The sequence below is a fragment of the Artemia franciscana genome, chromosome 2 (assembly GCF_032884065.1).
Source record: "Artemia franciscana chromosome 2, ASM3288406v1, whole genome shotgun sequence".
Classification (NCBI taxonomy): domain Eukaryota; kingdom Metazoa; phylum Arthropoda; class Branchiopoda; order Anostraca; family Artemiidae; genus Artemia; species Artemia franciscana.
In genome coordinates, this window is record NC_088864.1 from 32,250,832 (window position 1) to 32,275,035 (window position 24,204).

At 34.7% G+C, this 24,204-nt stretch overlaps 1 protein-coding gene across 1 annotated transcript in view; it reads right to left on the bottom strand.

The window, feature by feature from the left end:
* LOC136040231 (uncharacterized) overlaps positions 1-24,204 on the bottom strand; it is a 98,541-nt gene that overhangs the window by 55,923 nt on the left and 18,414 nt on the right. The window contains exon 3 of the mRNA XM_065724428.1: positions 8,304-8,425. Within this exon, the coding sequence (XP_065580500.1) occupies positions 8,304-8,425 (122 nt within the window). The remainder of the gene's footprint in view (positions 1-8,303; positions 8,426-24,204) is intronic.

Sequence of the window (24,204 nt, forward strand, 5' to 3'; positions counted from 1 at the left end):
TGAAAAATCCAAAATTACTTACATTTCCAGGAATAATTTTTCTCTATATATTTAGCATTTAAAACTACCAATTTGATTTCATTAGTCTGAAACGCAGTAAATTTCAACCAGTATTTTTTTCCCTTCATGTATACTAACTATAATCATGTATACTGTCAAAAGGGTGACAAAGCAATATCACAATAACGGCTTACATTATTAATATAGACCTTTCAGGGTAAGTTGTGGCAGATTTTGAACTAGCCAGAAGACGCCTGGTGTATACTTTTCATACCCCTTCTACGGTTACTGTAACTAATGATACTAGGGCAATAAGTTGAAACTTTTAGAGAGCGTTTAGGGGGAGTTCAATTAAACGAAAAACTATGCATGCTGGTATTAAAAGGGTATAAAACAGTATCACAGGCAGCGCTGGCTTTCATAACTAGTAATCTCATTGATATCTTAAAGAAACTAATTGAATTGGCAATTAAAAGTTCCAGTGCCCTTCTTAAGAGTCAAAAGTGATTGGAGGGCAATCAGTTTTCCAATTCTGTTTCCCTGAAAAAGATTTTGTCAATACATAACGAAGATAAATTACTAAAAAAAACTTTTTACACAAAATAAGCTTTTCAAGGAAAAGTAAAAAAACTCCACTAAACCAAAATTGAGCAAAAACAGATTAAAATAATCTATCAATCATGAAACTACCACAAACCATAATTAATAAATAAATAGAATCCAAAACGAACAGAAATTACAATAAATAACCGAGTCAAATTCAAAACGAGCAGAAATTAGCATAACTAGGGCTCACATCACCTATGCATTCTCAAGGCCAAAACATAGTTTGCATTTTACTGATTTTTTTAATGTTTTTACTTTTATAACTTTAATAAATCAAATATTATTAAGATTTTTAAGAATAAATATGAGCATATGTAGCCTATATTATACCGACAATTCGAATTCATTTGTGCATTGACTTAATGGTTTAATGGAGCTATTTACTTTTCTTTAAAAAACTTATTTTGTGGAAAAGTTTTTTTTAATTAATAATAAATTGTAAGCCAAATCCACTCATTCTGCTTTAATGTATCACGAATCATTCGTTCAAGCTGTTTGAACGAATAAATTATTTCAAGAATTCTTCTTCAAAGGTCAGCCACAAAAAGAGATATAGAGAGAAAGAGAAAAAAACTAATAAATAACTTTAACAGCAATAAATGGAATTGGGCTAGGGTTACAACGTATTTTGACTATTACTAGCACTCCAACAACTGTAAAAGCGGATTCAACATAAACAGCAAACAATAATTATTAATCACACCATTTCTTCCGCTTTATTACTATTAGAATTTCCATGTGACTTGAATCTAAATGAAGACAAAACATTTATAGACATTTTTCTTCCGGCTAATTTTTTTATCGTTATTTCCCTTACTAGTATTGTAACAATGTTTGGAAAATTTATGGTTAAGTAAAAACTAAATGAAAAAACCACCGATACACGCAACCTCAAGATAAAAGTAAGGAAAAGACTCGAATTGCTTTAATGTGGGAGCAATCTGAGTATGACTTCATACAACAGATAACCTACACTGATTTTACTATATCGTGTTATTTTGGTTGATTTTTCTTTCGTTTCGTTTAAAAATAGTTTTATATTTTACATATAGTTTGATACAAAATACTCGAAGTAAAAATCGATATAAGTCTCTTTTATTATTTTTTTTTTCTTTAAACCATATTCTCAGAATTGAAGACTGATGTGGGTTGAATGCTTTCTGCACAATTCCAGGCAACTGAGATCCCATTTTGCTGCTCTTTTAAAAACAGAGTATTACACTCATGTGGAGGGGGAGGATGAATCAGCAAAATTTGTAAGAACACAGTGTAATCTGTCCCCTTTATTGTTTATTGTTGAAATCTTACAATTATGCATACAGAGATGTGTGCCCAGTTTTCGAAATAAAACAGAATAGACAGAAGGAAAACTTCAAAAATTTCTATCACATCTTCACTTACCATCTTCAGCAACAGATAAGTAAAATCTATATTAATAAAATCGAATGTATGTCTGTTTGTTTGTCCTGCATGCATTACTACACTCTTAATTCGATCAACAAAAAAACATTAGAAAGTTGTTGAATACATTCTTGAGAAGGTTTTAGAGATAAAATCCCCCTTCCATTGGCCCTCTCATAAGTTAGCACTGACTGAAATTATAAAATCCTGAATAGAGATACTTGACAGTGACTTTCACTCACATTATTCCAGTTTTTTGGATCTTAATTATCCAGCAACATCCCACGAGCAAGTTAATAATCCAAACCTGATTTGTCTTACATTTTTAATTGGAAATGCAATCGTCATTTAATATGTGTAAAAAAATTCTAAGGGGGAAATGTAGAGAGGGGGCTCTGCGAATGGAATGGTCGAGGAAATTTTCAGCAGGGTAATATCGTCATTTAATATGTCTAAAAAATCAACTAGGGGGAAATCTACTACGGGTGGGGGTGGATTTTCCCTCGAAGGAGGATTTTTCAGCAGGGGAGATTTTTTGGGGAAGAGTTGTTTGCGGGTCAATGTTTTCGAATACTTTTAAACTTAAAACACAATCGTTAATAATACTCTCGGGGGACTTTTTATGGGAGGGGGATTTTCTGCGGGAGACAATTTTCTGCGGAAGGGAATTTTTTGCTCCGGTGCTAATTTTCCATGGGGTAATTTTCCTTTTTGAGATAGCAGAACCCAGCGACAGGTTAGCTAGCTTAAGTATAATACCCAAAGAAAAAAAAAACAAAGAAAGGGATAAATGACGACTAAAAGGTCAATCAAAATAAAAAAAAATACTTTTAAATGATTAGGTCTAATAAAACAAAGAAAACATATACAGCAATCAAGTTTTTTTTTTTTTTTTTTTTTTTTTTTTTTTTTTTTTTTTTTTTTTTAAGCCTAGAGATTTGTGAGACACAACCAGTAAAAATGAATAGAATTCGAAAAAGAAGGAACACATATATCCTATTTAGTCCTAGCAATTTAGTCTCCCGGAATTCATCCACAGAGAGACTTTGACTCGATTCAGCAGACAAGAGGATAGCTGAGAAGTAATCAAAACATCCTTTACATGCTCGGATTAATAGATTCATCTAAACTCAGTATGTTTTCTCTTCATTTCTCTCTTTTATTATTTACTTTTCCGAAGGATTTTCACAGGCTATATTTTCTAATTTATTTTTCACATGAACATTATATTAAATTATGATGTAAGTTTTAAGATTAAGAAGCTTTGTTGTAAGTACCTCCATTTATTTTTAATTAAGAAGAGCGCGTCGTGAAATACCAAACTCCCTTCTTATTCTTCTAGCATTTATTTAATAGCTAATGGATAGGAAATTTTAAAGGTGGATAATTAAGGTTTTTGCTGAACAAGTTCAACACAAAGTACATTTCGCTTACGTTCTTAGTTATATCTACGTCTCAGAACTTAGACCTAAGCCTTTTTTGCACCTGAAGGTGCACAAGATAAGGATGGTTGACTTCCAACGCTCAACGCTCATTCGATCAATCTTAAACCAAGATTCATAGCTCGTTCAGTAGAGTTCAATATTCTATTCCCTCATTTTCAAGGGACCAACCAAGTATGTTTTCACCTAGTTTTGTTAAAATCGGAAAACACCATATGGTAAATGTTCTAATATACAAACGTTAGGGAGACCGAGTCCCCCCCCCCGCCACCCTAATTAAGCTGGACATGATAGGAAGTTCCCAAAGTCGTAGTTCCCAAAGCCACTTATTCTTATTTTTCCCGGATTTTAGACAATACCTGCCTACAATTTCTGTTATAGGCCATTGCTCGAGGCCATGGATAAAATTGCCGAGGATCGAGAAAATGCAGCTAGACGGCATAATAGTAAAATACTCTACTGGTATGTTAATAAATTGAGAAGGAGTAGCCAATCTGGACTTGTCCTAGTTAAAAATAGGAACGGGGCCACAATTAGTGATAAAGAAAGAGTTTAAGAGAGATGGGCAGAGCATTTTGAGAATGTGCTAAACCGAGATACAGTTGCAGGAAAAGATATAGAGGAAAATGAAAAAGTTTGCAATAACTTGGATGCGGAGGAAGATTTGTTTTGTGAGGAAGAATTAGCGACAGTACTAAAAGGATTAAAAAATAATAAGGGTCCAGGTGCTGATAGTGTGGTAAAAGAGTTTCTTAAATATCGTGACTCTGAGGTTAGAACTAAGTTACTGAACATTATGCACATGATTTTTGAAAGGGGGGAATTACCTAATGATTTCAGGAAAATCCTAATTAAACAACTGTATAAGTAAGGTCATAAGAGGGAGTAATTATCGAGGCATTAGTCTGGTCTCTGTAGGTAGCAAATTACTTAGCAATATACTTTATAGACTGAGAGAAACTGTAGACAAAGTTTTAAGAGAAGAACAGAGCAGTTCTAAAAAAGGTAGAGGATGTGTCGACCAAATTTTCACTATTAGGTTACTAATTGAGAAGTGCCTGAGTTGTCAAACGCGTTCGATTCTGTTGATAGAAGAGCTTTAGCAAAGGCATTATCCTTATATGGTATTCCAGACAAATACATTAAAGTGATTAGTGCTATGTATGAGAATAATACTGCTGCGGTTAAGGTAGGAAATAAGCTTAGCAGTTGGTTTTGTATTAAGGCAGGAGTTAAGCAGGGTTGTGTTCTATCCCCCTTTATATGGATCATTTTGATGGACTTTGTCTTCAGGAGCACAGGAAAGGCAATGGAAGACCACGGGACTTTTTGGATTATGCTGATGATTTAAGCATCCTAGATGAAAGTTTGTGCAAAATAAATCAAACAGTTCGTGGTAACGAACTGTAGTAAGGAGCGACCCGGCTCAATAGTAAACGAAACTCTAAAAAACTGAATTTTGATACTAAAAGATACATCAACAGAATCGGATTTTCATGCTGATTTTAAATATATAAGTTTCATCAAATTTAGTCTTTGTCATCAAAAGTTAAGAGCCTGAGAAAATTTGCCTTATTTTGGAAAATAGGGGGAAACACCCCTTAAAAGTCATAGAATCTTAACGAAAATCACATCATCGCATTCAGCGTATCAGAGAACCCTCTAGCAAAAATTTCAAGCTCCTATCTACAAAAATGTGGAATTTCGTATTTTTTGCCAGAAGACAGATCACAGGTGTGTGTTTATTTTATTTTTTTATTTTATTTTTCCCAGGGGTCATCGTATCGACCAAGTGGTCCTAGAATGTCGCAAGAGGGCTCATTCTAACGGCAATGAAAAGTTCTAGTGCCCTTTCTAAGTGACCAAAAAATTGGACAATCACAAAAAGATTGTCCTTATTGACCAACCGTCTAGGGCTAAACGGAAAGCAGATCGTCCTCGTTTGGGGTGGGAGGATGTCATAAAGAAAGATTTAATGTAAATGGAAACTCCCTAGGGGGTGTAAAGAGGGATCTTTGAATAGGTTGGGATTGAAGAGGAGTGTGCGTAGCTGTGTTGGCCTCAGACGGCTTGGTGCTACGGTGAGTTGTTAGCAGTAATAGTAGCAGTAGTACTTCTGGTATGCATCATGATGACAAAATCTTAAGGGGATAATCCTCCTCCGAGGAAGTCAGAATGAGTAATGACCCCAAAAAGGCTCAACAAGGATGCTTATTCTCACTTCCCGTTAAACTTGGTAGATATTCAATAGATTATTCCACTAAATGATCAGACTACATAATCTAAAGAACTCCATTCCTTTTTCTCTCTTCAAGAAAGTCGTGTCAAGTTTGAAATTCCAAAATGGATAAGTGAGGACTAACTCTTACCTTCCGCTAAGATTGGTTGATATTCGATCATCGCTTCTCGTAGGTGTCCTGATAACACGTCTTCACGAACCCCCCTCTCCTCCCTCACATAAGATGGTTAAGCACAGACATCCACAGAGCCTAGCTAGAATTTTAATCTTATTTTCTACAAAGTCGACTGACATTAAATAAAAACTCCTTTCCTTCCCCTACCAATGAGTCAGATCACAACCAAATTGGTTTCATGTCAGTTTCTGAGTACGAGTTTTAAAGAAACAAGCCACTTCGGAAAGTTTTTCGGAAATTTTTATTAAAATAAAAAATTCCACAAGGAAATTAAAAATTTAGAACCTGGAATGGTTAAAACCAGTTTTTCCGAATTATTTTCAAGAAAGAATATAGAGTTTTCAATCTCATTTATCAAAGAGATATATTAAGCTTTACACTCGCCCAAAATTACATGGACCCAAACCTGTAGGCTACATTTTGGAGTAAAGAATCGTTTTACTGCTGTTTATACTATTTGGTATGCAAGAAAAAGTTTTGTTTTCTATGAAAATAACTGAAAGTTTTTGTCATTTTAGAAAAAGTTTTTGCTTCATTGCACGATCCGAGTATCGGATTTTTTAAAAATTTATATTTGGTGGCAAACCTGGTCCACAGTTCTCAAGGTTATTAAAAACGTAACCACCCGGTCACGCCATTTTTGACCAGTGCGCTTAAGCACTAAGAAGGTTTTAGAAACAGTGTCACGAGTCCTAAATTTGAACCAAGGGTCACATCGAATTTTGATATATTCGAGTGAATAAATATTTCTTTCTTACACTTCTCTTTAAGTTCTATAGCCTATAGTTTTCAATGGGGTTTCAGGTTTAGATAAATAAAAGCTTGGATTTTCATAGAAGTAGAAATACTAGAAATGACTTAGACAATAAATTTAGTCATTTCTCTGTTATGAAGGACCGATAATAAACAGGTATATTTACATGAAAGGTAAATAAACACTCTTTTGATTACTTATTTCTTCAATTACTTTATAATTTTCAATGTGTGTGAGGTATTACATACAATGAAAGCATGGCTTTTCTTAGATATAAAGATTTGACGGAAGATTTAACCATTTGTTTACAGTATTAATAGTCTTCGAATAAACAGGCACTGCTAATATGGCCTTTCCTTTTTGTTTTTTGGCTGATTTCTCGTCAAAGGTTGGTTAATAATACCAAGAAAAGTCAATTACAACAAGTAAAAAAAACTTTTGCTGGTAGTGTACCGCCATATTCTTCTCATTAGCTTCTGCCTTCCCTCCTAACTCTATTAAAATAAAATCATGTTTTTAAACCACAACTATTTCAGTTTTTTAAATAACGCTAAAAACGCATCAAACGGCAACCGAACAAGGGCCGTGCTTATAGCAGATGGACATTCTATCACTGAATTATCAATATTTGAACGTAGAGAGTTTTTATCATTATGTTGTTGAAACAATGGAATTAGTCCTGGATACCAGCATTCTTGTGTTTTTTTATCCATTGAGGGGGGGGGGGGCGACAACCTGTAAAAATAATTTGTGTAACTATGAAAAGTCATGCTTTCATTTTACGTGAAACCTGACACCCATTGAAAACTTATTTTTGGTAATTTTTTATCTAATAAAAAAATTTTATCTATAAAAAAGCCAAGCTTTATTTTATCTATAACCTGACATCCCATTGAAAACTATTTAGAACTTGACGAGAAAAATAAGAAAAAGGATATAAATTTACCAAAGTAATCAGAGACCCGTTTGTTCAAATTTGAGACGTCTGGTACAGTTTCTAAGACTTTTGGGGTACGCAAACGCACTAGACAAATATAGTGAGACCAGGAGGTTTTGCAAATGAGACGTGTGGACTACTTTCGCTGATATAAGACCGCTCATCACCGAAGAAAAATAGAAAGCACTAATATTGATCCACAACATAGTAGTCATGTTTAGTTGTTTTAGGTTTAGTAAGCAAATAAATTTAACTTAAAAGCAACTCTAAAACAAAGCAAAAAAACTTCCAAGATAATCTTTTAAATTAAGCTTAGTCTTCCCCCTCAAATGTGTGACACAACCCTAAGAAAATTAACATGAACTACTGAGAAAATCCAGAAGTTAGTATGACTTACTTATTTGAAACTGTAACTCTAGCGTTTTATGTGTTTTCTCCCTTTTACTTGTTACGGTATTTTTTTTGGGGGGGGGAGGAGAGGGGAGAATTAAAATCGACCTTCCAAAATTTTCTCATAGAACAGTGCAATATGTTCAAAAAATGAAGGTCTTTAAAGAGACTTAGAATTACAAATCATTTTCAGCATTTTACAAAAGAATAATATAAATCTTTGTCAAATACATAAGACTTAAAACAGCTGTAGTAATTGACTTAAAAGTTTCTAAGCCGAAACTGATGAATTTACTATTTTTAGTTTTGATCTCGTATTGATTAGTCTTCATTTTAAAATAAATTTAAACCATGCTCACATAGTGCACAATGTTCCTAATATCACAGCTCCTGTGAGTAAAAAGGTCGTCAAAAGCCAAAATTTCCTGTTTGATTTTCCACCTTCAAATGGTTTTTCTTTTTTCTTTTTGGCCTCAATTCTCTGAAAGGAAGAAGAATGTTAAAAAAAAAAGGAAAAAATAGTACTAGTAGTGGAAATACGGCTCATAAATCAACTTATGGTTCCTAGTTCATCCTGGAAATGATAACTTTTAAGGACCATTGAATGGATGGGAAGGGCGCCGAAGCCCCTTAAGTTTGCAAAAAATATAAAACATTTTCGCCACACAAGATTTGTCCGAAATTGGGGCTAGGTTTACAAAGCAAAATAGAAATTCTTTTTTTATGACTACTATGAAGAAAATAATTTCCAGAGGAAAAACATCATCGATTTTGGACCAATCATTCAACAATTTAGTAAGCATTCAAAATCATAATATGGGTAAGTACTTACTGTTAGTATTATTATTGGTAGGCTACGACAAAAATCGCGAATCCCAATGAGGGGGAAAAACTTTATATTTCTGATAAATCCACGAACTTTACCCAAGAGCCAGTGCAGTCATCGATACAATATCATGATGGCAGGAACAGCTGCAATCTAGCAAAGAACGAACCAAGAAAGTTTAAAAGCACAATTTGAAAAAAAGAACTGTCTATTGAGACCAATTTCTCATTTATCAGTGGTTCAGGAATAATAACTATTATAAAGACTTAACTTAATAGTCAAAGTTAATTGCGAAAAAATTGGGGGTTTTGAAAGAGCTTGAAACCCCTCAAAAATAGTGGTGGATGGAAATTAAAAGGACGCCATTGGAATTGCCTTTCTTGAAAACCCAACACTGGGGAATTACAGGCCACCGCCTTGAGCATGAAGGACGATTTTTTTTCCATGGGCAACATTGATGTGTTTCCTTATTTCTCCGCCATGGGTGATTACATAGAACCAGCGGTCGTAAAAAAAATTGGGAGAGGGCTCATTGGCACAAAAGTCAAAATATCTAGGGTTTAAAACCAAGGTTTCCAGATCCCCATCTTGAAAAGCGAGGAAGATCTCTTTTTTTCATGGTTAGCATAAATCTCCAAGTTTATTTCCGTTTTATTCCTGCCATGGCTGGCAGGCTAATGCCAGATCAAAGAGATACATTAAAAAGCTCATTTAAGAGCTGCCTCTCATATCGACCGTCTCCTATAATTTTGTTTCAATAATTCAATCATAAAGTTTTATACTCCAAAAAAATCGCACATTTTAGCGCCATGGAGTTGAAATGCTAGGAAGCATCAAAAAGGTACCAATGTTATCTTCATGATTAACCCTTAGCCGAAGGTTTACAGCCCCCCTCTTGTATACTCAAATTCCAAGCCATCTTGGTATACGAGAACTAGAAATGCATTAAAAAAACTTTCCAATGAAGAATATTATCATTTGTTTATTTTTATTTTCAAAAACACAGTTTAAATTTTATATGCGAAAATTCTCAAATGCTTTAGTGCCCCATTTTAACAAAAAATCTTGACTTCTCTTTTTGCAAGATTTATTGTGAATATACAAAAAAAAATAAACGAGGAAAAATGAATCTAGTTTTGACAATTTTTAGCGGAATTTTAAAACCTAAATTTTACTAAAAACAGAGCTTGCTTGAATTTTGTAGGGATTATAATTGTATGCTAAAATTTACTGATATTGTGGCCGGTGAGAAGCTATTGTGAGCCTTATAAATTAGTCTTTTATTTTCTGCAGGTTACTTCTTTATGTTTCTTCTCCTAAGAAAACATCCTGTTTTTGGAGTCGGTTTTACGTTTTCAGTAAAGCACTAGATTTCTGAATTCTATAAACTATTTGAGCTTCAGAAGTTTCAACTTCGCTCTCTACTTCCGTATTTTTGCTTACTTTTTTTTTAATTAGCTTTAATAGAGAAGGACAGGTCGTTATTACGAAATATAAACACCTGGGGTAGGGGGAGGAGAAACATCGAATATGGCTGAAAAAAGTAAGGTAATTCATCAAACAAGAAAGAAAGCAATAAAAACCGCTCTGTTGTACACATTTACGACTATAAAGACATGACTTGTATTTTTCTTTGCCTTTTCACAGCTTGATTATTGCAGTAGCATTCAAACAACTGATTTCGTCTTTGCAGTAGATAAGAATTGTTATCTATTAGCAATGGGATTATTTTCAGTGTCCAAATAAGCATAGACTACCAACAATTGTTGGAACACTAAATATTAGATTGTAAAGGGACGGCGTTTTAAGCAAAGCAAGAGGAAAACACGTCTAATATAGTATTTGCAGCATTCTATTGTTTTATATTTCCTCAAAAAGTAATAATTAATGTATATTAAAACAGAAACATTTAAGAATGAAAACTTCAAAATACGCAACCATTGTTTATCTTTCACATTATACAAAAACAGGTGTACGTAACAAGAGGAAAGCTGTCACCCACTCAACCCTCATATTGCACACTTAGACCCAAAATATTCATTCACATAGTAGCTCTGCTGGTAACAATTCAAAGCAGCATTGAGCCACATAAGGCCGACACAGCCGCGCACCCTTCTCCTACGCCCCAATCTATTCAGTGCTTCACACTTTACTGCTCTCATTAAGTTGTAAAATCTTTTAGATTTTTTAATTATAAATCTCTTCCTACCCCACTCGGGGACGACCTGCTTTGCGTACACTCCCAGATGGATGACTCAAAAGAACAACCTTTGGCAATCCGTCATCCTTCGTCCGTGAAACATCTCTTAGCCCTCTTTAACTTCCTTTCATTACAGCCTTAGAAAGTAGAATAGAACAATGTTATTTGTGCAGCTTCTTGTTTGACATAGGATCAGTTAAACGGGTACCCGAAGCTATCCGTTGGGAATTCCTTTGGAAAATATTTAATAAATCTTCCTCTGCTTTTCGAAGCGCCCTAACTTCAGAACCGTACTTAACCCGTGCCATTACCGGAGCTTTCAAAATTCTAATCTTGGTTCACAGACTTACCTTACAATTCTTCCAAAGTTTCTAGTTACCCAAGATTAAATCTTCACTTTTATTTATTCCTAGTCTAAGCGGCTTAATCTTCTTCACATTAATTTCCAAACCTTTCCCTCTGCCAAAAACTTTCAATACATCCAAAAATTCACTCATTGTGCTAACGTTTTTATGCAGGACATTCAAATCATCTGCATGATCTAAGTCTATGAGGGTTTTAACTTTCCAAACAGTCAATCAAAATAATCCAAGTAAACGGGATAGTAAACAGACATGATTAAATTCCTGTTTCAACACTAAACTAAATAGTAGCCTCAATTCCTTCCTTAACCACAGCAATGTCGGTTTCGTACAAAGCACTAAAAACTTTAATGTATTTATTTGGGATAATAGACAGCGCAATAGCGCTGCCTAACTAAAGAGTGATCTGGGCTCTATGTGCTATTTTTTTCACCAAGGTTCTTTCCACAGAAGAATTTTTCTTAGAAACTTCGGAGAGGGCTAATTTGATCTGAAATTGAAAGTTCCAGTGCCCTTTTAAGAGTGAAAAGAGGTAGGAGGGGAATCTGCTCACCCAGCCCCCTTATTCTCCCAAAACTATCAGATAAAGAATTTTAGTTAGCCGTTTCGTTCAGTGTAATTTCAAGGTCTAATAACAATGTCTGTTGGGATGACAATTCCTCCCTCGATACCCTTTTGGCAAGCTATGTAATTTATGCAAATTGCCAGTTGTTTACATATAGTATTTACCATTGGGAAAGGGGAGGAGGCATATTTGACTTTTGGTGTCCAGAAGGGCCGAGTGTACTAAGGTGAAGCTTTCAGGGAATGTTGAGGGGAGTTTCAATCTAAATAGAAACACATTATTTGTTTTGTCCATCAAACTTGTCTGCAGCTATTCTGTTAATCCATAATTTCCAGTGAAAAACACATCAAATCTCAAAAGTTTGATAGTTCAAAGGTAGTACCTTCGTTCTATTAGAACATACAATTTATTTTTTGATTGACTTGTGTAGCAACCTTTAATTTAATTTTGAATAATTGAAAACCTAACTATAAAAGCAAAGAAAAGGATGGAGAGTAAATGGAAAAGTTGAGAATAAAATGAAATCAAAAACATTTACACAAACAAAAGAATGACAATAATAAAAAGATATATATTGTAACCTGAGACAAGAAAAACAAATCGACCAGTCAAAAAGAAATCAAATAACAATTTCAAACCACGGATGACCTGCAATTTTATTTTTATGCCTTTCGCACAGTTTCGATAGCGCAAGTCTGTGTCGGTTGTCCCATACTTGTTGATCCATGTTGAATTGCATGTCCATGGTTGTATTTGGAGCAGACATCTGGTGAAGGAAGAAGCTCGAGTCAATTTTTGCTTCATCATTTTTGTTTACAGACAATCTTTCGAAAGGCATTACTTATAGACTAAGAGGCAATGCTACATCGTTATAAAGACTGGCGAAGTGAAGACGATTCAAACGAAATTTCTGGGAAACAATTGAAGTATAGGAGGTAGATATTCACAGAGAAATGTGAGCCTCTGTCTCTAGGGATGCCTAAGTATGAGATACCGTCAACGGCCTTAATATAACTTGTTTGGTGAATCTTGATACGAATTAAATAAAAAACGGGATATTTTTAACTGGAAGTAAGGAACGACATAAAAACTTAAAACAAACAGAAATTATTCCGTAAATGAAGGGGGCTGTCCCCTCCTCAACGCCCCGCTCTTTACGCTAAAGTTTTTTATTGTTTTAAAAAGTAGAGTTGTGGAAAAGAATCAAACTTTTAGCATAAAGAGTGGGGCGTTGAGGATGGGACAGTCCCTTTCATATACAGAATAATTCCTGTTCGTTTTAAGTTTTAATGTCGCTCCTTACCTTCAGTTAAAAAAAAAATCGTTCTTTAAAATTTTATTTCTGAGTGTTTTTGAATTAATACAGGTTTAGATTTTGGCTCACCGTAAATGAATAATTAGAGCGATATTTGCATATTATTTTTTTGACTGAATGGCTTTCTCAAAGTTTTAATCAGAGTATTTTAAGAAAAAAGAGGCAGGGGAGGGGGCCTAGGTGCCATCCAACCTCTTGGTAACTTAAAAAGGCAACTATAACTTTTAATTTTATTTACGAAGGTTTTTATTAGTAATAAATGTGTAACTTACGAATCAACTTACCTTACGAACTTATATATTCGTATATTTTTATTACGTATAAGAGGGGGTTCGCCTCCTCGTCAATACCTCACCCTTTTCAGTAAAGTTTGAATTTTGTTCCAATTGTTTAAGAATGACCTCTGAATCACAAAGGCCGTTTAATTAGAATAAATAGCTCTTTTGAAATTACTAAAAATGCTTTAGCGTAAAGAGTGAGGTATTGAGAAGGTGACAAACCCCCTCATATACCTAATAATTTCGGTTCGTTTTGAGTTTTAATGCTGCTTCTTGCTTTCAGTTGAAAAAACTTGTTTCTTTATTCATTTTCTCATTGTTTTTGAAATAGTGTTGGAAAATCCAGCGCCACCCTTCATGGAAAATCTCTTCCCCCTTCCTCCATGGAAAGATCCTCCCACGTAACCCTCCCCCAACCACCAGAAAAATCACCCTGAACGTCTGTATACTTCCCAGTAACAATTACTATATGTAAACAATGGGCAAAGTTCATAACTTGCAGCCCCTCTTCTGGGGACTGTGGGGTATTAAGTCGTCCTCAAAGACAAAGTTATTAGATTTTTCGACTATGCTGAACAAATTGGCCATCTCAAAATTTTGATCCGACGACTTTGGGAAAAATTAGCGTGGGAGGGGGCCTAGTTGCTCTACAATGTTTTTGGTCGCTTAAAAAGGACACTAGAACTTTTGATTTCCGTTAAAATGGGCCCTATCGTGACATTCTAAGACCATTAGGTCGATATGATCACCCCAGGAAAAAAAACAACAAAACAAATAAACACGCATCCGTGATCTGTCGTCTGGCAAAAAATATAGAATTCCACATTTTTGCAGATAGGAGCTTGAAACCTCATCAGTAGTGTTCTTTTGTATGCTAAATCTGATGGTGTGACTTTCATTGAAATTCTATCACTTGTAGGGGGTGTTCCCCCCTTTTTTTCAAAAAGAAGGCAAATTTTCTCAGCCTCTTAACTTTTGACGGGCAAGACTAAACTTGGTGAAACTTATATGTTTAAAATCAGCATGAAAATCCGATTTTTCTGATGTATCTATTAATATCGAAATTCCGTTTTTTGGAGTTTCGGTGACTATTGAGCCGAATCACTCCATTCTACATTTCGTTACCACGAACTCTTTGATATCTAGAGTCCGAGACTCTAGAACATGTTTGTTAATGGTCTAATAACTACAGTATTAACCCCCGTTTTGAAGCTTGGGACAATATAGTCACATCAATAGGAGAATTGAAAGTATGCTTTACATCATTCCTTTGCTTTCATTCTAAATTTCTTTCGGCGTAAGAGCCAAGCTCAGATTTGAATATCCAAAAATGAAATCCCATTAGAATCCAGACAGGCTATTGAAACTTAGATGAGGCCATTCTGGTTGGAAATGATAATTAGCAAGGATGAAGCCAGTGCAGTATTTTGCAATCTTCCCTCAACAATGGACAGATTCCATCCAATATTTTGCAAGACAGCAAACAAAGGGCAAGGGAGCTATTTTAAGCTAATAGGAGAAGGGTTAGGAGGTCGGAAAACATGGGACTAATCTGATTTCACTTTCTAGGGGCTTTTTCATTTATTTACTTCCACTTTTCCACATCTTAAAATCCAATATATATATATATATATATATATATATATATATATATATATATATATATATATATATATATATATATATATATATATATATATATATATATATATATATGTGTGTATATATATATATATATATATATATATATATATATATATATATATATATATATATATATATATATATATATATATATATATATATATATATATATATATATATATATATATATATATATATGCAATGTGAAAAGTGTCTGGTTTATCCACTGCTTTATTTAGTATGTTGACATTTGTCACACATAATATTAGTGTAGATTGATTTTAATCAGGGTTTTTGGGACCCTCTAATATTGAGCATTTATGTTTTTAAGAAAGTCAGCTGTAGGTGAAGGCGGAAGTACGTTTTCAACCTGTTCGAATTCAAAGCACAAGAAAGCTCGTAGATAAACCTTGGCAGCTAATTTCTCAACTTGAATTTGTTATAGAGATTATACTAAAAAAAAAGTTAAAAGAAATGAAAAATGATGAACCAAACGCTAATGAGCAAATATTAATTCAATGTCAGGTATGCATGCAGGAGCTTTTTTCCAGATGAAGGTGGGGGGGGGCAATAACAAAAAAAACATTTGATAATTTGAACCAGTAGGGCGAAAATTAAAGGGGGTAGCTTCGAGGTCTCCCTGAATATCTGCCTAACCTAAGTGTTCTTATGCTTAAAATACAAAATAAAATAATCATAATAAAATTGGACTACCAAGTATAGGTAGTTAGATAGTTCCATTGCTTTGATTAAATAAAAAACAAAAGGTTTTTTTTTTTTAACTGCAAGGAAGGAGCGACATTAAAACGAACAGAAATTATTCCGTATATGAAAGGGGTTGTTCCCTGCTCTTTACGCTAAATTTCGAACTTTTCTCACAACTCTACTTTTTAAAACAATAAAAAATGTAGCGTAAAGAGCGAGGCGTTGAGGAGGGAACAACCCCTTTCATATACGGAATAATGTCTGTTCGTTTTAAGTTTTAATGTCACTCCTTACTTGCAGTTAAAAAAAACTTTTTTTTATTTAATTTCTGAACGTTTTTAAATTAATGCATATTTTGATTTTGGCTCACCGCACATGAATAATTAAACGAAATTTGCATACTAATTTTTTTGTCTAAATGGCTTTCTCATATTTTGTTCGGGCAATTTTGACAAAAATGGGATGGGGGAGGAGGCCTAGTTGCCCTCCAACTTTTGGTAACTTATAAAAGCAACTAGAACTTTTTATTTTATTTTTTACGAACGTTTTTGTTAGTAATAAATATACGTAAATTACAAATCAACCTACTCAACGAACTTCAATATTTGTATATTTTTATTACATATATGAGGGGGTTTGCCCCCTCGTTAATACCTCGCTCTTTACGTCAAAGCTTAAATTTTGTCCCAATTCTTTAAGAATGTCCCCAGAATCACAAAGGCCGTAGAATAAATAGTTGAAATTACTAAAAGTACTTTAGCGGAAAGAGCGAGGTACTTAGGAGGAGATGAACCCCTCACATGCGTAATAATTTATGTCCGTTTTAAGTTTATAATGCTGCTCCTTACTTTCAGTTGAAAAATTTTTTCATATTTTTTTCATTGTTTTTTAAATAATGCTAGAAAATCCTGCGCCCCCTTCATGGAATTTCTCTCCCCTCATGACAAATTCCTCCAAGTAAAGATCCTTCAACGTAGCTTCCTCCACTCAACCCGCCCCCCTCAACCAAAAAAATTCCCCTTAAAAGGTCTGTACACTTCCCAATACCCATTACTGTATGTAAACACTGGTCAGAGTTTGTAACTTGCAGCCTCTCCCCCGGGAACTATGGGGGGGGGGTAAGTCGTCCCCAAAGAAATCTTATTATATTTGTTGACTATAATGGACAAAATCGCTATCTCAAAATTTTGTTCCGTTGATTTTGGGGAAAAAATGAGCGTGGGAGGGGGCCTAGGTGCCCTCCAATTTTTTCGTGACTTAAGAAGAGCGCTATAACTTTTCATTTCCATTAGAATGACACCTCTCGAGACATTCTAGGACCAATGGGTCGATACGATCACCCTTGAAAAGAAAAACAAAAAAAACGCATCCGTGATCAGTCTTCCAGCAAAAAATACGAAGTTCCACATTTTTTTAGATAGGAGCTTGAAATTTCTATAGTGGGGTTCTCTGATACGCTGAATGCGATGGTGTGATTTTCGTTAACATTCTATGAATTCTCCCTATTTTCCAAAATCAGGCAAATTTTCTCGGGCTGGTATCTTTTGATGGGTAATACTAAATTTAATGAAACTTATATATTTGAAAGCAGCATAAAAATCCGATTCTTGTGATGCATCTATTAGTATCAAAATTCCGTTTTTTAGACTTTCGTTTACTATTAAGCCGGGTCGCTCTATTTTCAAACAGTTCGTTACCACGAACGGTTTGAAAATGAGAAAGTTGTTTCATTTTATGAATTCTGTGTTATAAATGTTGGTATTACCGTACAGGTTGATACGATCCAACCTTTATAAGTTTGGATTTCCTATAGTCTAACAATAAATGAGTGTGGATTCCATATTATTATGTTAAATGTTGGTCAATTTTACTCATTTGTTTCTTTTTTTTATTTGTGATTGTAAATCAAGGGAACAATTTAAAAAAAAAGCCTTCAACCAACGCAAGAGTTTTTGTTTCATAGATAGCGATAAAGAATGAAGCGAGTCCCATGTACTATTTTTTTTTTCCAAGGCCACTAAACATGAACATGGTGGTCAAATAAACTTTGAAGGGGGCTACTTGGATTAGAGATTAGAATTTTCCTCTTTGCTACCCTTTTTGCTACCTGTCTCCCCACAATATATGCGTTTGCAATATTACTTCCTGGGATGACATGATTTCAAAGCCCCTGAGGCAAGGGCCGTGAATTACGCAGGTTTGTTGTTGACATTTAGGTTTTATAAATGAAGAAAGGGGCGTGTTTGAAGCTGGCTGTCCTGAACTTAAGCTCAAAACTTCCGGATATACTTATCTGGGACAAGAAAGTCGTACATTTCGTCATTAATTAGGGGGCCCGGAAACTTGACCGAAATTTTTTATTCCTTACGTGTTGTATTTCAAGCAAGCTCTTACGTATCGTCCACTACGCCAAGATTCCCAGAGTTTCCTAAGAGAATTTTTCTTAGAAACGAAGAGCCCACCCGAGTAAATCAAAATACTATATGTGCAATAATTTTTTTTAACCTATTTATAAATTCTCAGGAATAGCTATTTGGATCGAGTTACAACTTTGAACGGTAATTAGAGAGAGAAGGGTGGGGTCAACTGAACTTCAAATCTTGACTTGGGGAGCAAACAGAGGTAGGTCGAAAGAAACTACGCGTACACAGTTCGCTAACATACCATTTCTGCAATATTTTGGTGAAAGCTTGGGGGGATGGGAGAAAGAGTTGAGAATTTTAGGCACTGTTGGACAAAGAAAGGGGGAGGGTGGAGCAAGAAAAGTCAAATTTAATATTGGGGGAAGGGCATGAAGAATTTTTTTCCAACCGAGACAAAAAATTTATTTTTGTGTCATAAGCTCCTATGAGAAATATAATTTATGTGCGGCTAAGCATAGAGATAAATCAAATGGCTATGTGCCGCCAGGTTGTCAAAATGATGTGTTTTCAATAACTCAATAGGGTATTAAGTTATGGGTGTTAGGTTAAAACTTTCGGGGAATATTTAGAGAAAGGGGGGACATTGAGTTATGACTTCTGGGAAAGAGTAGAGCTAAATAGAAAGATAATCTGGTTATCAAATATTTTGATAACCAGGATACACATAAGTTTATTCAGGTTATCAAAATACCACACTGTAATATCTTCAGAACGAAAAAGGGTCATTGGAATGGGAAACTGGAAGTTCTACTGCCTTTGTAAGAGTCGAAAGTAATTAGAGGACACCCCCCCTTCAGTTCCCCTTTTCAGCAAAAGGCTGTACAGATTTTCAATCCATTTGAATGGCATTTCCCTTCTCCATCCGCCCAAAATTCTATAGTAGACTACTATTTAAATTTGTTGTACAAAGTTATTGTTATTGAGAAGTTTAAATTGGATATCCAAAAATATTACGAACACACTCATTATTAACAAATATAAAAAATATGTTGAGTAAAATCAAGCAGAAATTAATTATAAAAAAAATCAAAGAAAAGTAAAGAGCTTTACAAACGGTTCGTGATAAAGAACAGTAAGTAAGGCGCAACTCAATCCAATAATAATCAATCCAAAGCGACTCAATCCAAAACTCTAAAAACGTAATTTTGATAACAATAGATACATCAAAAGAATTGAATTTTTTATGCTGATTCAAGATATTAGAAGTATTAAGTTCAACACTGGCCATCAAAAGCTAAGGGCCTGAGAAAATTTGCCTGATATTTGAAAAAGGGGAGACGCACCCAAAAAAAACAAGGAATATTAATGAAAATCGCACCGTCAGATTCAGCATATCAAGGAGCCCTATCTTAGGGGTTCCAAGCTCCCATACGCGAAAATGTAAATTTTTGTATTTTTGCCAGGATAAAATTCCCAGAGGTCGTGTTTATTTGTTCGTTCGTTTGTTTTTGTTTTTTCCCCCAAAGGTAGTGTATCGAGCCAATAATCCTAGAAGATCCAGAGAGGGCTCATTTGAATGAAAAAAAAACTGTAGGGCCTTTTTAAGTGACCAAAAGATTATAGGTCAAATAGCTGCCCTTCTACGCCCCTTTTCCCCCAAAGTTGTCCGATTTTGAGTCCTGTCGTATGGTCGTCAAAATTTTGAGACAGCCATTTCGTTCAGCATAGTTGAAAAGTCCAATATACATGCCTCTAGGAATGGCACGACCCACCTCCCCTACCCTTTCCCTCACAGATCCCTGGGAAAGGGCTGTAATTCATGGAATTTGTCCTTAGTCCACATATAGTATTTGTTATTCGGAAGTATAAACATTTTTCGAAGGGGAGGGGGAATTTTAGTAGGGAAAGCGGAATTTTTGCAGGGAGGGAGATTTTTGGGGGGTGATTCCGGGAGAGGGTACCAAGGAAAATTTTACCAAGGAGGGATTTGCCAGAATTCCTATACAAAATTCTCTTTGTTGACTCAATTTTAAATATAGAGATGTTCCAGGAGAATGGTCCAGGGAAAATTTTCAGTGGGGTTGGAATTGTCGGTTGTATTTTTTTTTCAAAGGGGTTCCTCGGGATAAATCTCCAATGAGGAGTTTTCCACGGGACAGATTCTTCATGGGGATTTTCCTCGGGAAAAGCTTCCCATTGGAAGAGGAAGGTTCCGAGAAATGATCAGAAATAAAAAGAAAAGAAGTTGTTTTTTTTTTCAAATGAAAGTGTGCTAAAAAGAATTCTTCAGGCAGAATCATCCGTGAGAAATTTTCCAGTGGGATTAACATCAAGGATGGAATTGTTCGGGGGATTTCTCGAGGGGGGATTTTACGTAAGAAATTTTCAATGGGGTAATTTTTTTGGAGGGATGAGGAATTCTCTATGGAGGAGGAGGTGGATTTCCCGGCATTATTTGAAAGGCGATCAGACATTAGGTTTTAAAAAACAAGTTTTTTCAACTAAAATTAAGGAGAAAAATTTGAACTTAAATCGAACAGAAATTATTCAATATTTGAGGGGGCTGTCCCAACCTCAATATCTAGCTCTTTACTGTGTATTCCAGTCTTTTAAGAGCGAATCCTGAAACAACAGGACCGCTTAAGTAGAATCAAAATCTTTTTTTAAAGTACTAAAAAACTTTAGCATAAAGAAAGAAAAAGATCAAAAATGGGGTATTTAAAGACCAAATGAAAATACTGAAGAAAACACAGAAAGCGAATATTTCGAGAGAACAACCACCCTTCTTCTTCGACGAGAACAAAATAACAAGATCAAGGAGAAAACAAAAACCAAAAAACATGCGCGGAAAATACAACAAAACCAATAAAAAAAAGCCAAGAATTAAATAAAATTCAATAAAAGACCAAAACTTAAAAAGATCAAAATCAAATACCAAACAAACATTAAAATGTGTTTTTCATCAATATCCGCGATTTGAACAAAATCCCAAAGAAATATGAACTGCCATCGACGGATATTAACGAACTACTTTAGCGCGGAGAGCGGAGGATTGACGAGGGGACTTACCTTCTTATATAAGGAATAATTTATGTTCGTTCTAAGTTCTAATTTTGCTCATATTATCAGCTGAAAAAACTCGTTTTTTATTTAATTAAAATTAAAGACGAGCAGAAATAAAGTCAAACAGTTCGTGGTAACGAACCCGGCTCAATAGTAAACGAAACTCTAAAAAAATGGAATTTTGATGCTAAAAGATACATCAAAAGAATTAGATTTTCATGCTGATTTTGAATATACAAATTTCATCAAATTTAGTCTTTGTCATCAAAAGTTACGAGCCTGAGAAAATTTGCCTTATTTTGGAAAATAGGAGGAAACACCCCCTAAAAGTCATGGAATCTTAACAAAAATCACAACATCGCATTCAGCGTATCAGAGAACCCTATAGTAAAAATTTCAAGCTCCAATCTAAAAAAATATGGAATTTCGAATTTTTTGCCAGAAGACAGATCATGTTTATTTGTTTTTCTGTTTTTTTTGTTGTTTTTTTTTCTAGGGGGTCATCGTATCGACGAAGTGGTCCTAGAATGTCGCAAGAGGGCTCATTCTAACGGAAATGAAAAGTTCTAGCTCCCTTTTTATGTGACCAAAAAGATTGGAGGGCACCTAGGCCCCCTCTCACGCTCATTTTCCCCCCAAAGTCAACAGATCAAAATCTTGAGATAGTCATTTTGTTCCTCATAGTCGAAAATCATAATAACTATGTCTTTGGGATGACTTAGTCCCCCAGAGGCCCTGGGGGAGGGGCTGCAACTTTCAAACTTTGACCAGTGTTTACATACAATAATGGTTATTGGGAAGTGTACAGACGTTTTCAGGGGGATTTTTTTTGGGTTTGGGGTGGGGTTAAGGGGAGGGGTTTATGTGGGAGGATCTTTCCTTGGAGGAATATGTCATGGGGGAAGAGAAATTCAATGAAAAGGGCGCGGGAATTTCTAGCGTTACTAAGAAAAAACAATGAAAAAATAAACATGAAAAAGTTTTTTCAATTGAAAGTAAGGAGTAGCATTAAAACTTAAAACGAACAGAGATTATTACGCATATGACGGGTTCTAAAAATACTTTAGCATAAAGAGCGAGGTATTTAGGAGGAGATAAATACCTCGCTCTTTATGCTAAAGTATTTTTTAGTAATTTCAACTATTTATTCTACGGCCTTTCTGATTCAGGGGTCATTCTTAAAGAATTTGGGACAAAATTTAAGATTTAGTGTAAAGAACAAGGTATTAACGAGGGGACAAACCCCCTCACATACATAATAAAAATATAAGAATATAAAAGCTTGTTACTTAAGTTAATTCTTAAGTTACGTATATTTTTACTAATAAAAACGTTCGTTAAAAATTGAAATTCTAGTTGCCATTTTGAGTAACCGAAAAATTGGGAGGGCAACTAGGCCTCCTTCCCCACCCCTTCTTTCTCAAAATCGTCTGATCAAAAGTAAGAGAAAGCCATTTAGCAAAAAAAAAGAATTAATATGCAAATTACATTTTAATAATTTATGCGCGGAGAGCCAAAATCAAACATGCATTAATTCAAAAACATTTAGAAATTAAATGAAAAAACTGGTTTTTTTAACTGAAAGTAAGGAGCGACATTAAAACTTAAAACGAACGGAAATTTCTCCGTATATGAAATGGGTTGTCCCCTCCGTAATCCCTCGCTCTTTACGCTAAAGCTTCACTCTTTGCCACAATTCTACTTTTTAAAGCAATTAAAAACTTTAGCGTATAGAGCGAGGCGTTGAGGAGGGGGCAACCCATTTCATATACGGAGTAATTTCTGTTCGTTTTAAGTTTTAATGTCTCTCCTTACTTTCAGTTAAAAAAAATAGTTTTTTTTTCATTTAATTTCTAGTAATAGGACCTGAGCCCTCCATTGAGTGATGTATACAATGATGTACATAGTATTAATCTTGGTTGGGATCAAATGTATGTTATGGGTAATCACTGATTGTTACTTAGGCAGTGGCGTCAATTTACGAATATTTAGAGAAGGAGGAAAAATATATTTGCAAAATTTAGAGGGGGCAAATCTTGCTGTTTTTTTTCAATTTTCAACGAAAATACCAAAAAAAGTAATTTTTCAATGACCATACCCTCTTTGTTATTTTTCAAAATCTAGGGAGGTACATGCTACCCCCCCCCCCCATATTGACGCAACTGTACTTATGCATTAAATAAACTAATAGAAGGTAACGACAATGCGATGGAGGCAGTGAGATAAGACTGACGGCTCAAACGTATAACCATGCCTAAGGTCAGAGACAGGTCCAGAGATGCAATCAGAGGCAGAGAATCACCCACAATTACGAAAAAAGTGTACAGTCCCTTGCAACTCAGAAATGTCTTCATTAAACTTTCGGAATGGATGGCGGAGTAGCAGCTCAAACCATTTTATAAACATATCTTATTAACTTCAACAAATGACCAAATAGCCTTTGCGGCGATTAAGCTGAATAATTTGATGTTTTTTAACGAGGCTTTAAATACATTGGGAAAACGCCAAACAACTCCTACAGTGAGCTACAGCTATTAAATGACGGGCATGTGTTAAAGTATGCGTGTATTGCATGTATGAAGTGTAAATATTAGCAGCCTTCTATGGTGATAAATTTAGGAGGGGCCACAACGAGAAGAATATCAAATGTATTACATCCATCAATCTAATTTTGAATGTATAGTGAGCATTTTTCTATCATCCACAAATTAGGACAGATAACATTGATACAGTCTTGTCGAGTGGAAAATCAAGTTGAACATATTAAATTTCTGCTAGTTTTAGTTTTTTATACCACTCGTGACTGTTCTTAGAAAAACTTTTATTTTTGGACGCATTTTTTTTTTATTTCTGCTAGCAATTTAATCATCACGGTTCTATAACATGTTATTTGTTTAACTATTTTAAAAGTTTTTTTTAAAGTTCTTTTGCTTCAAATC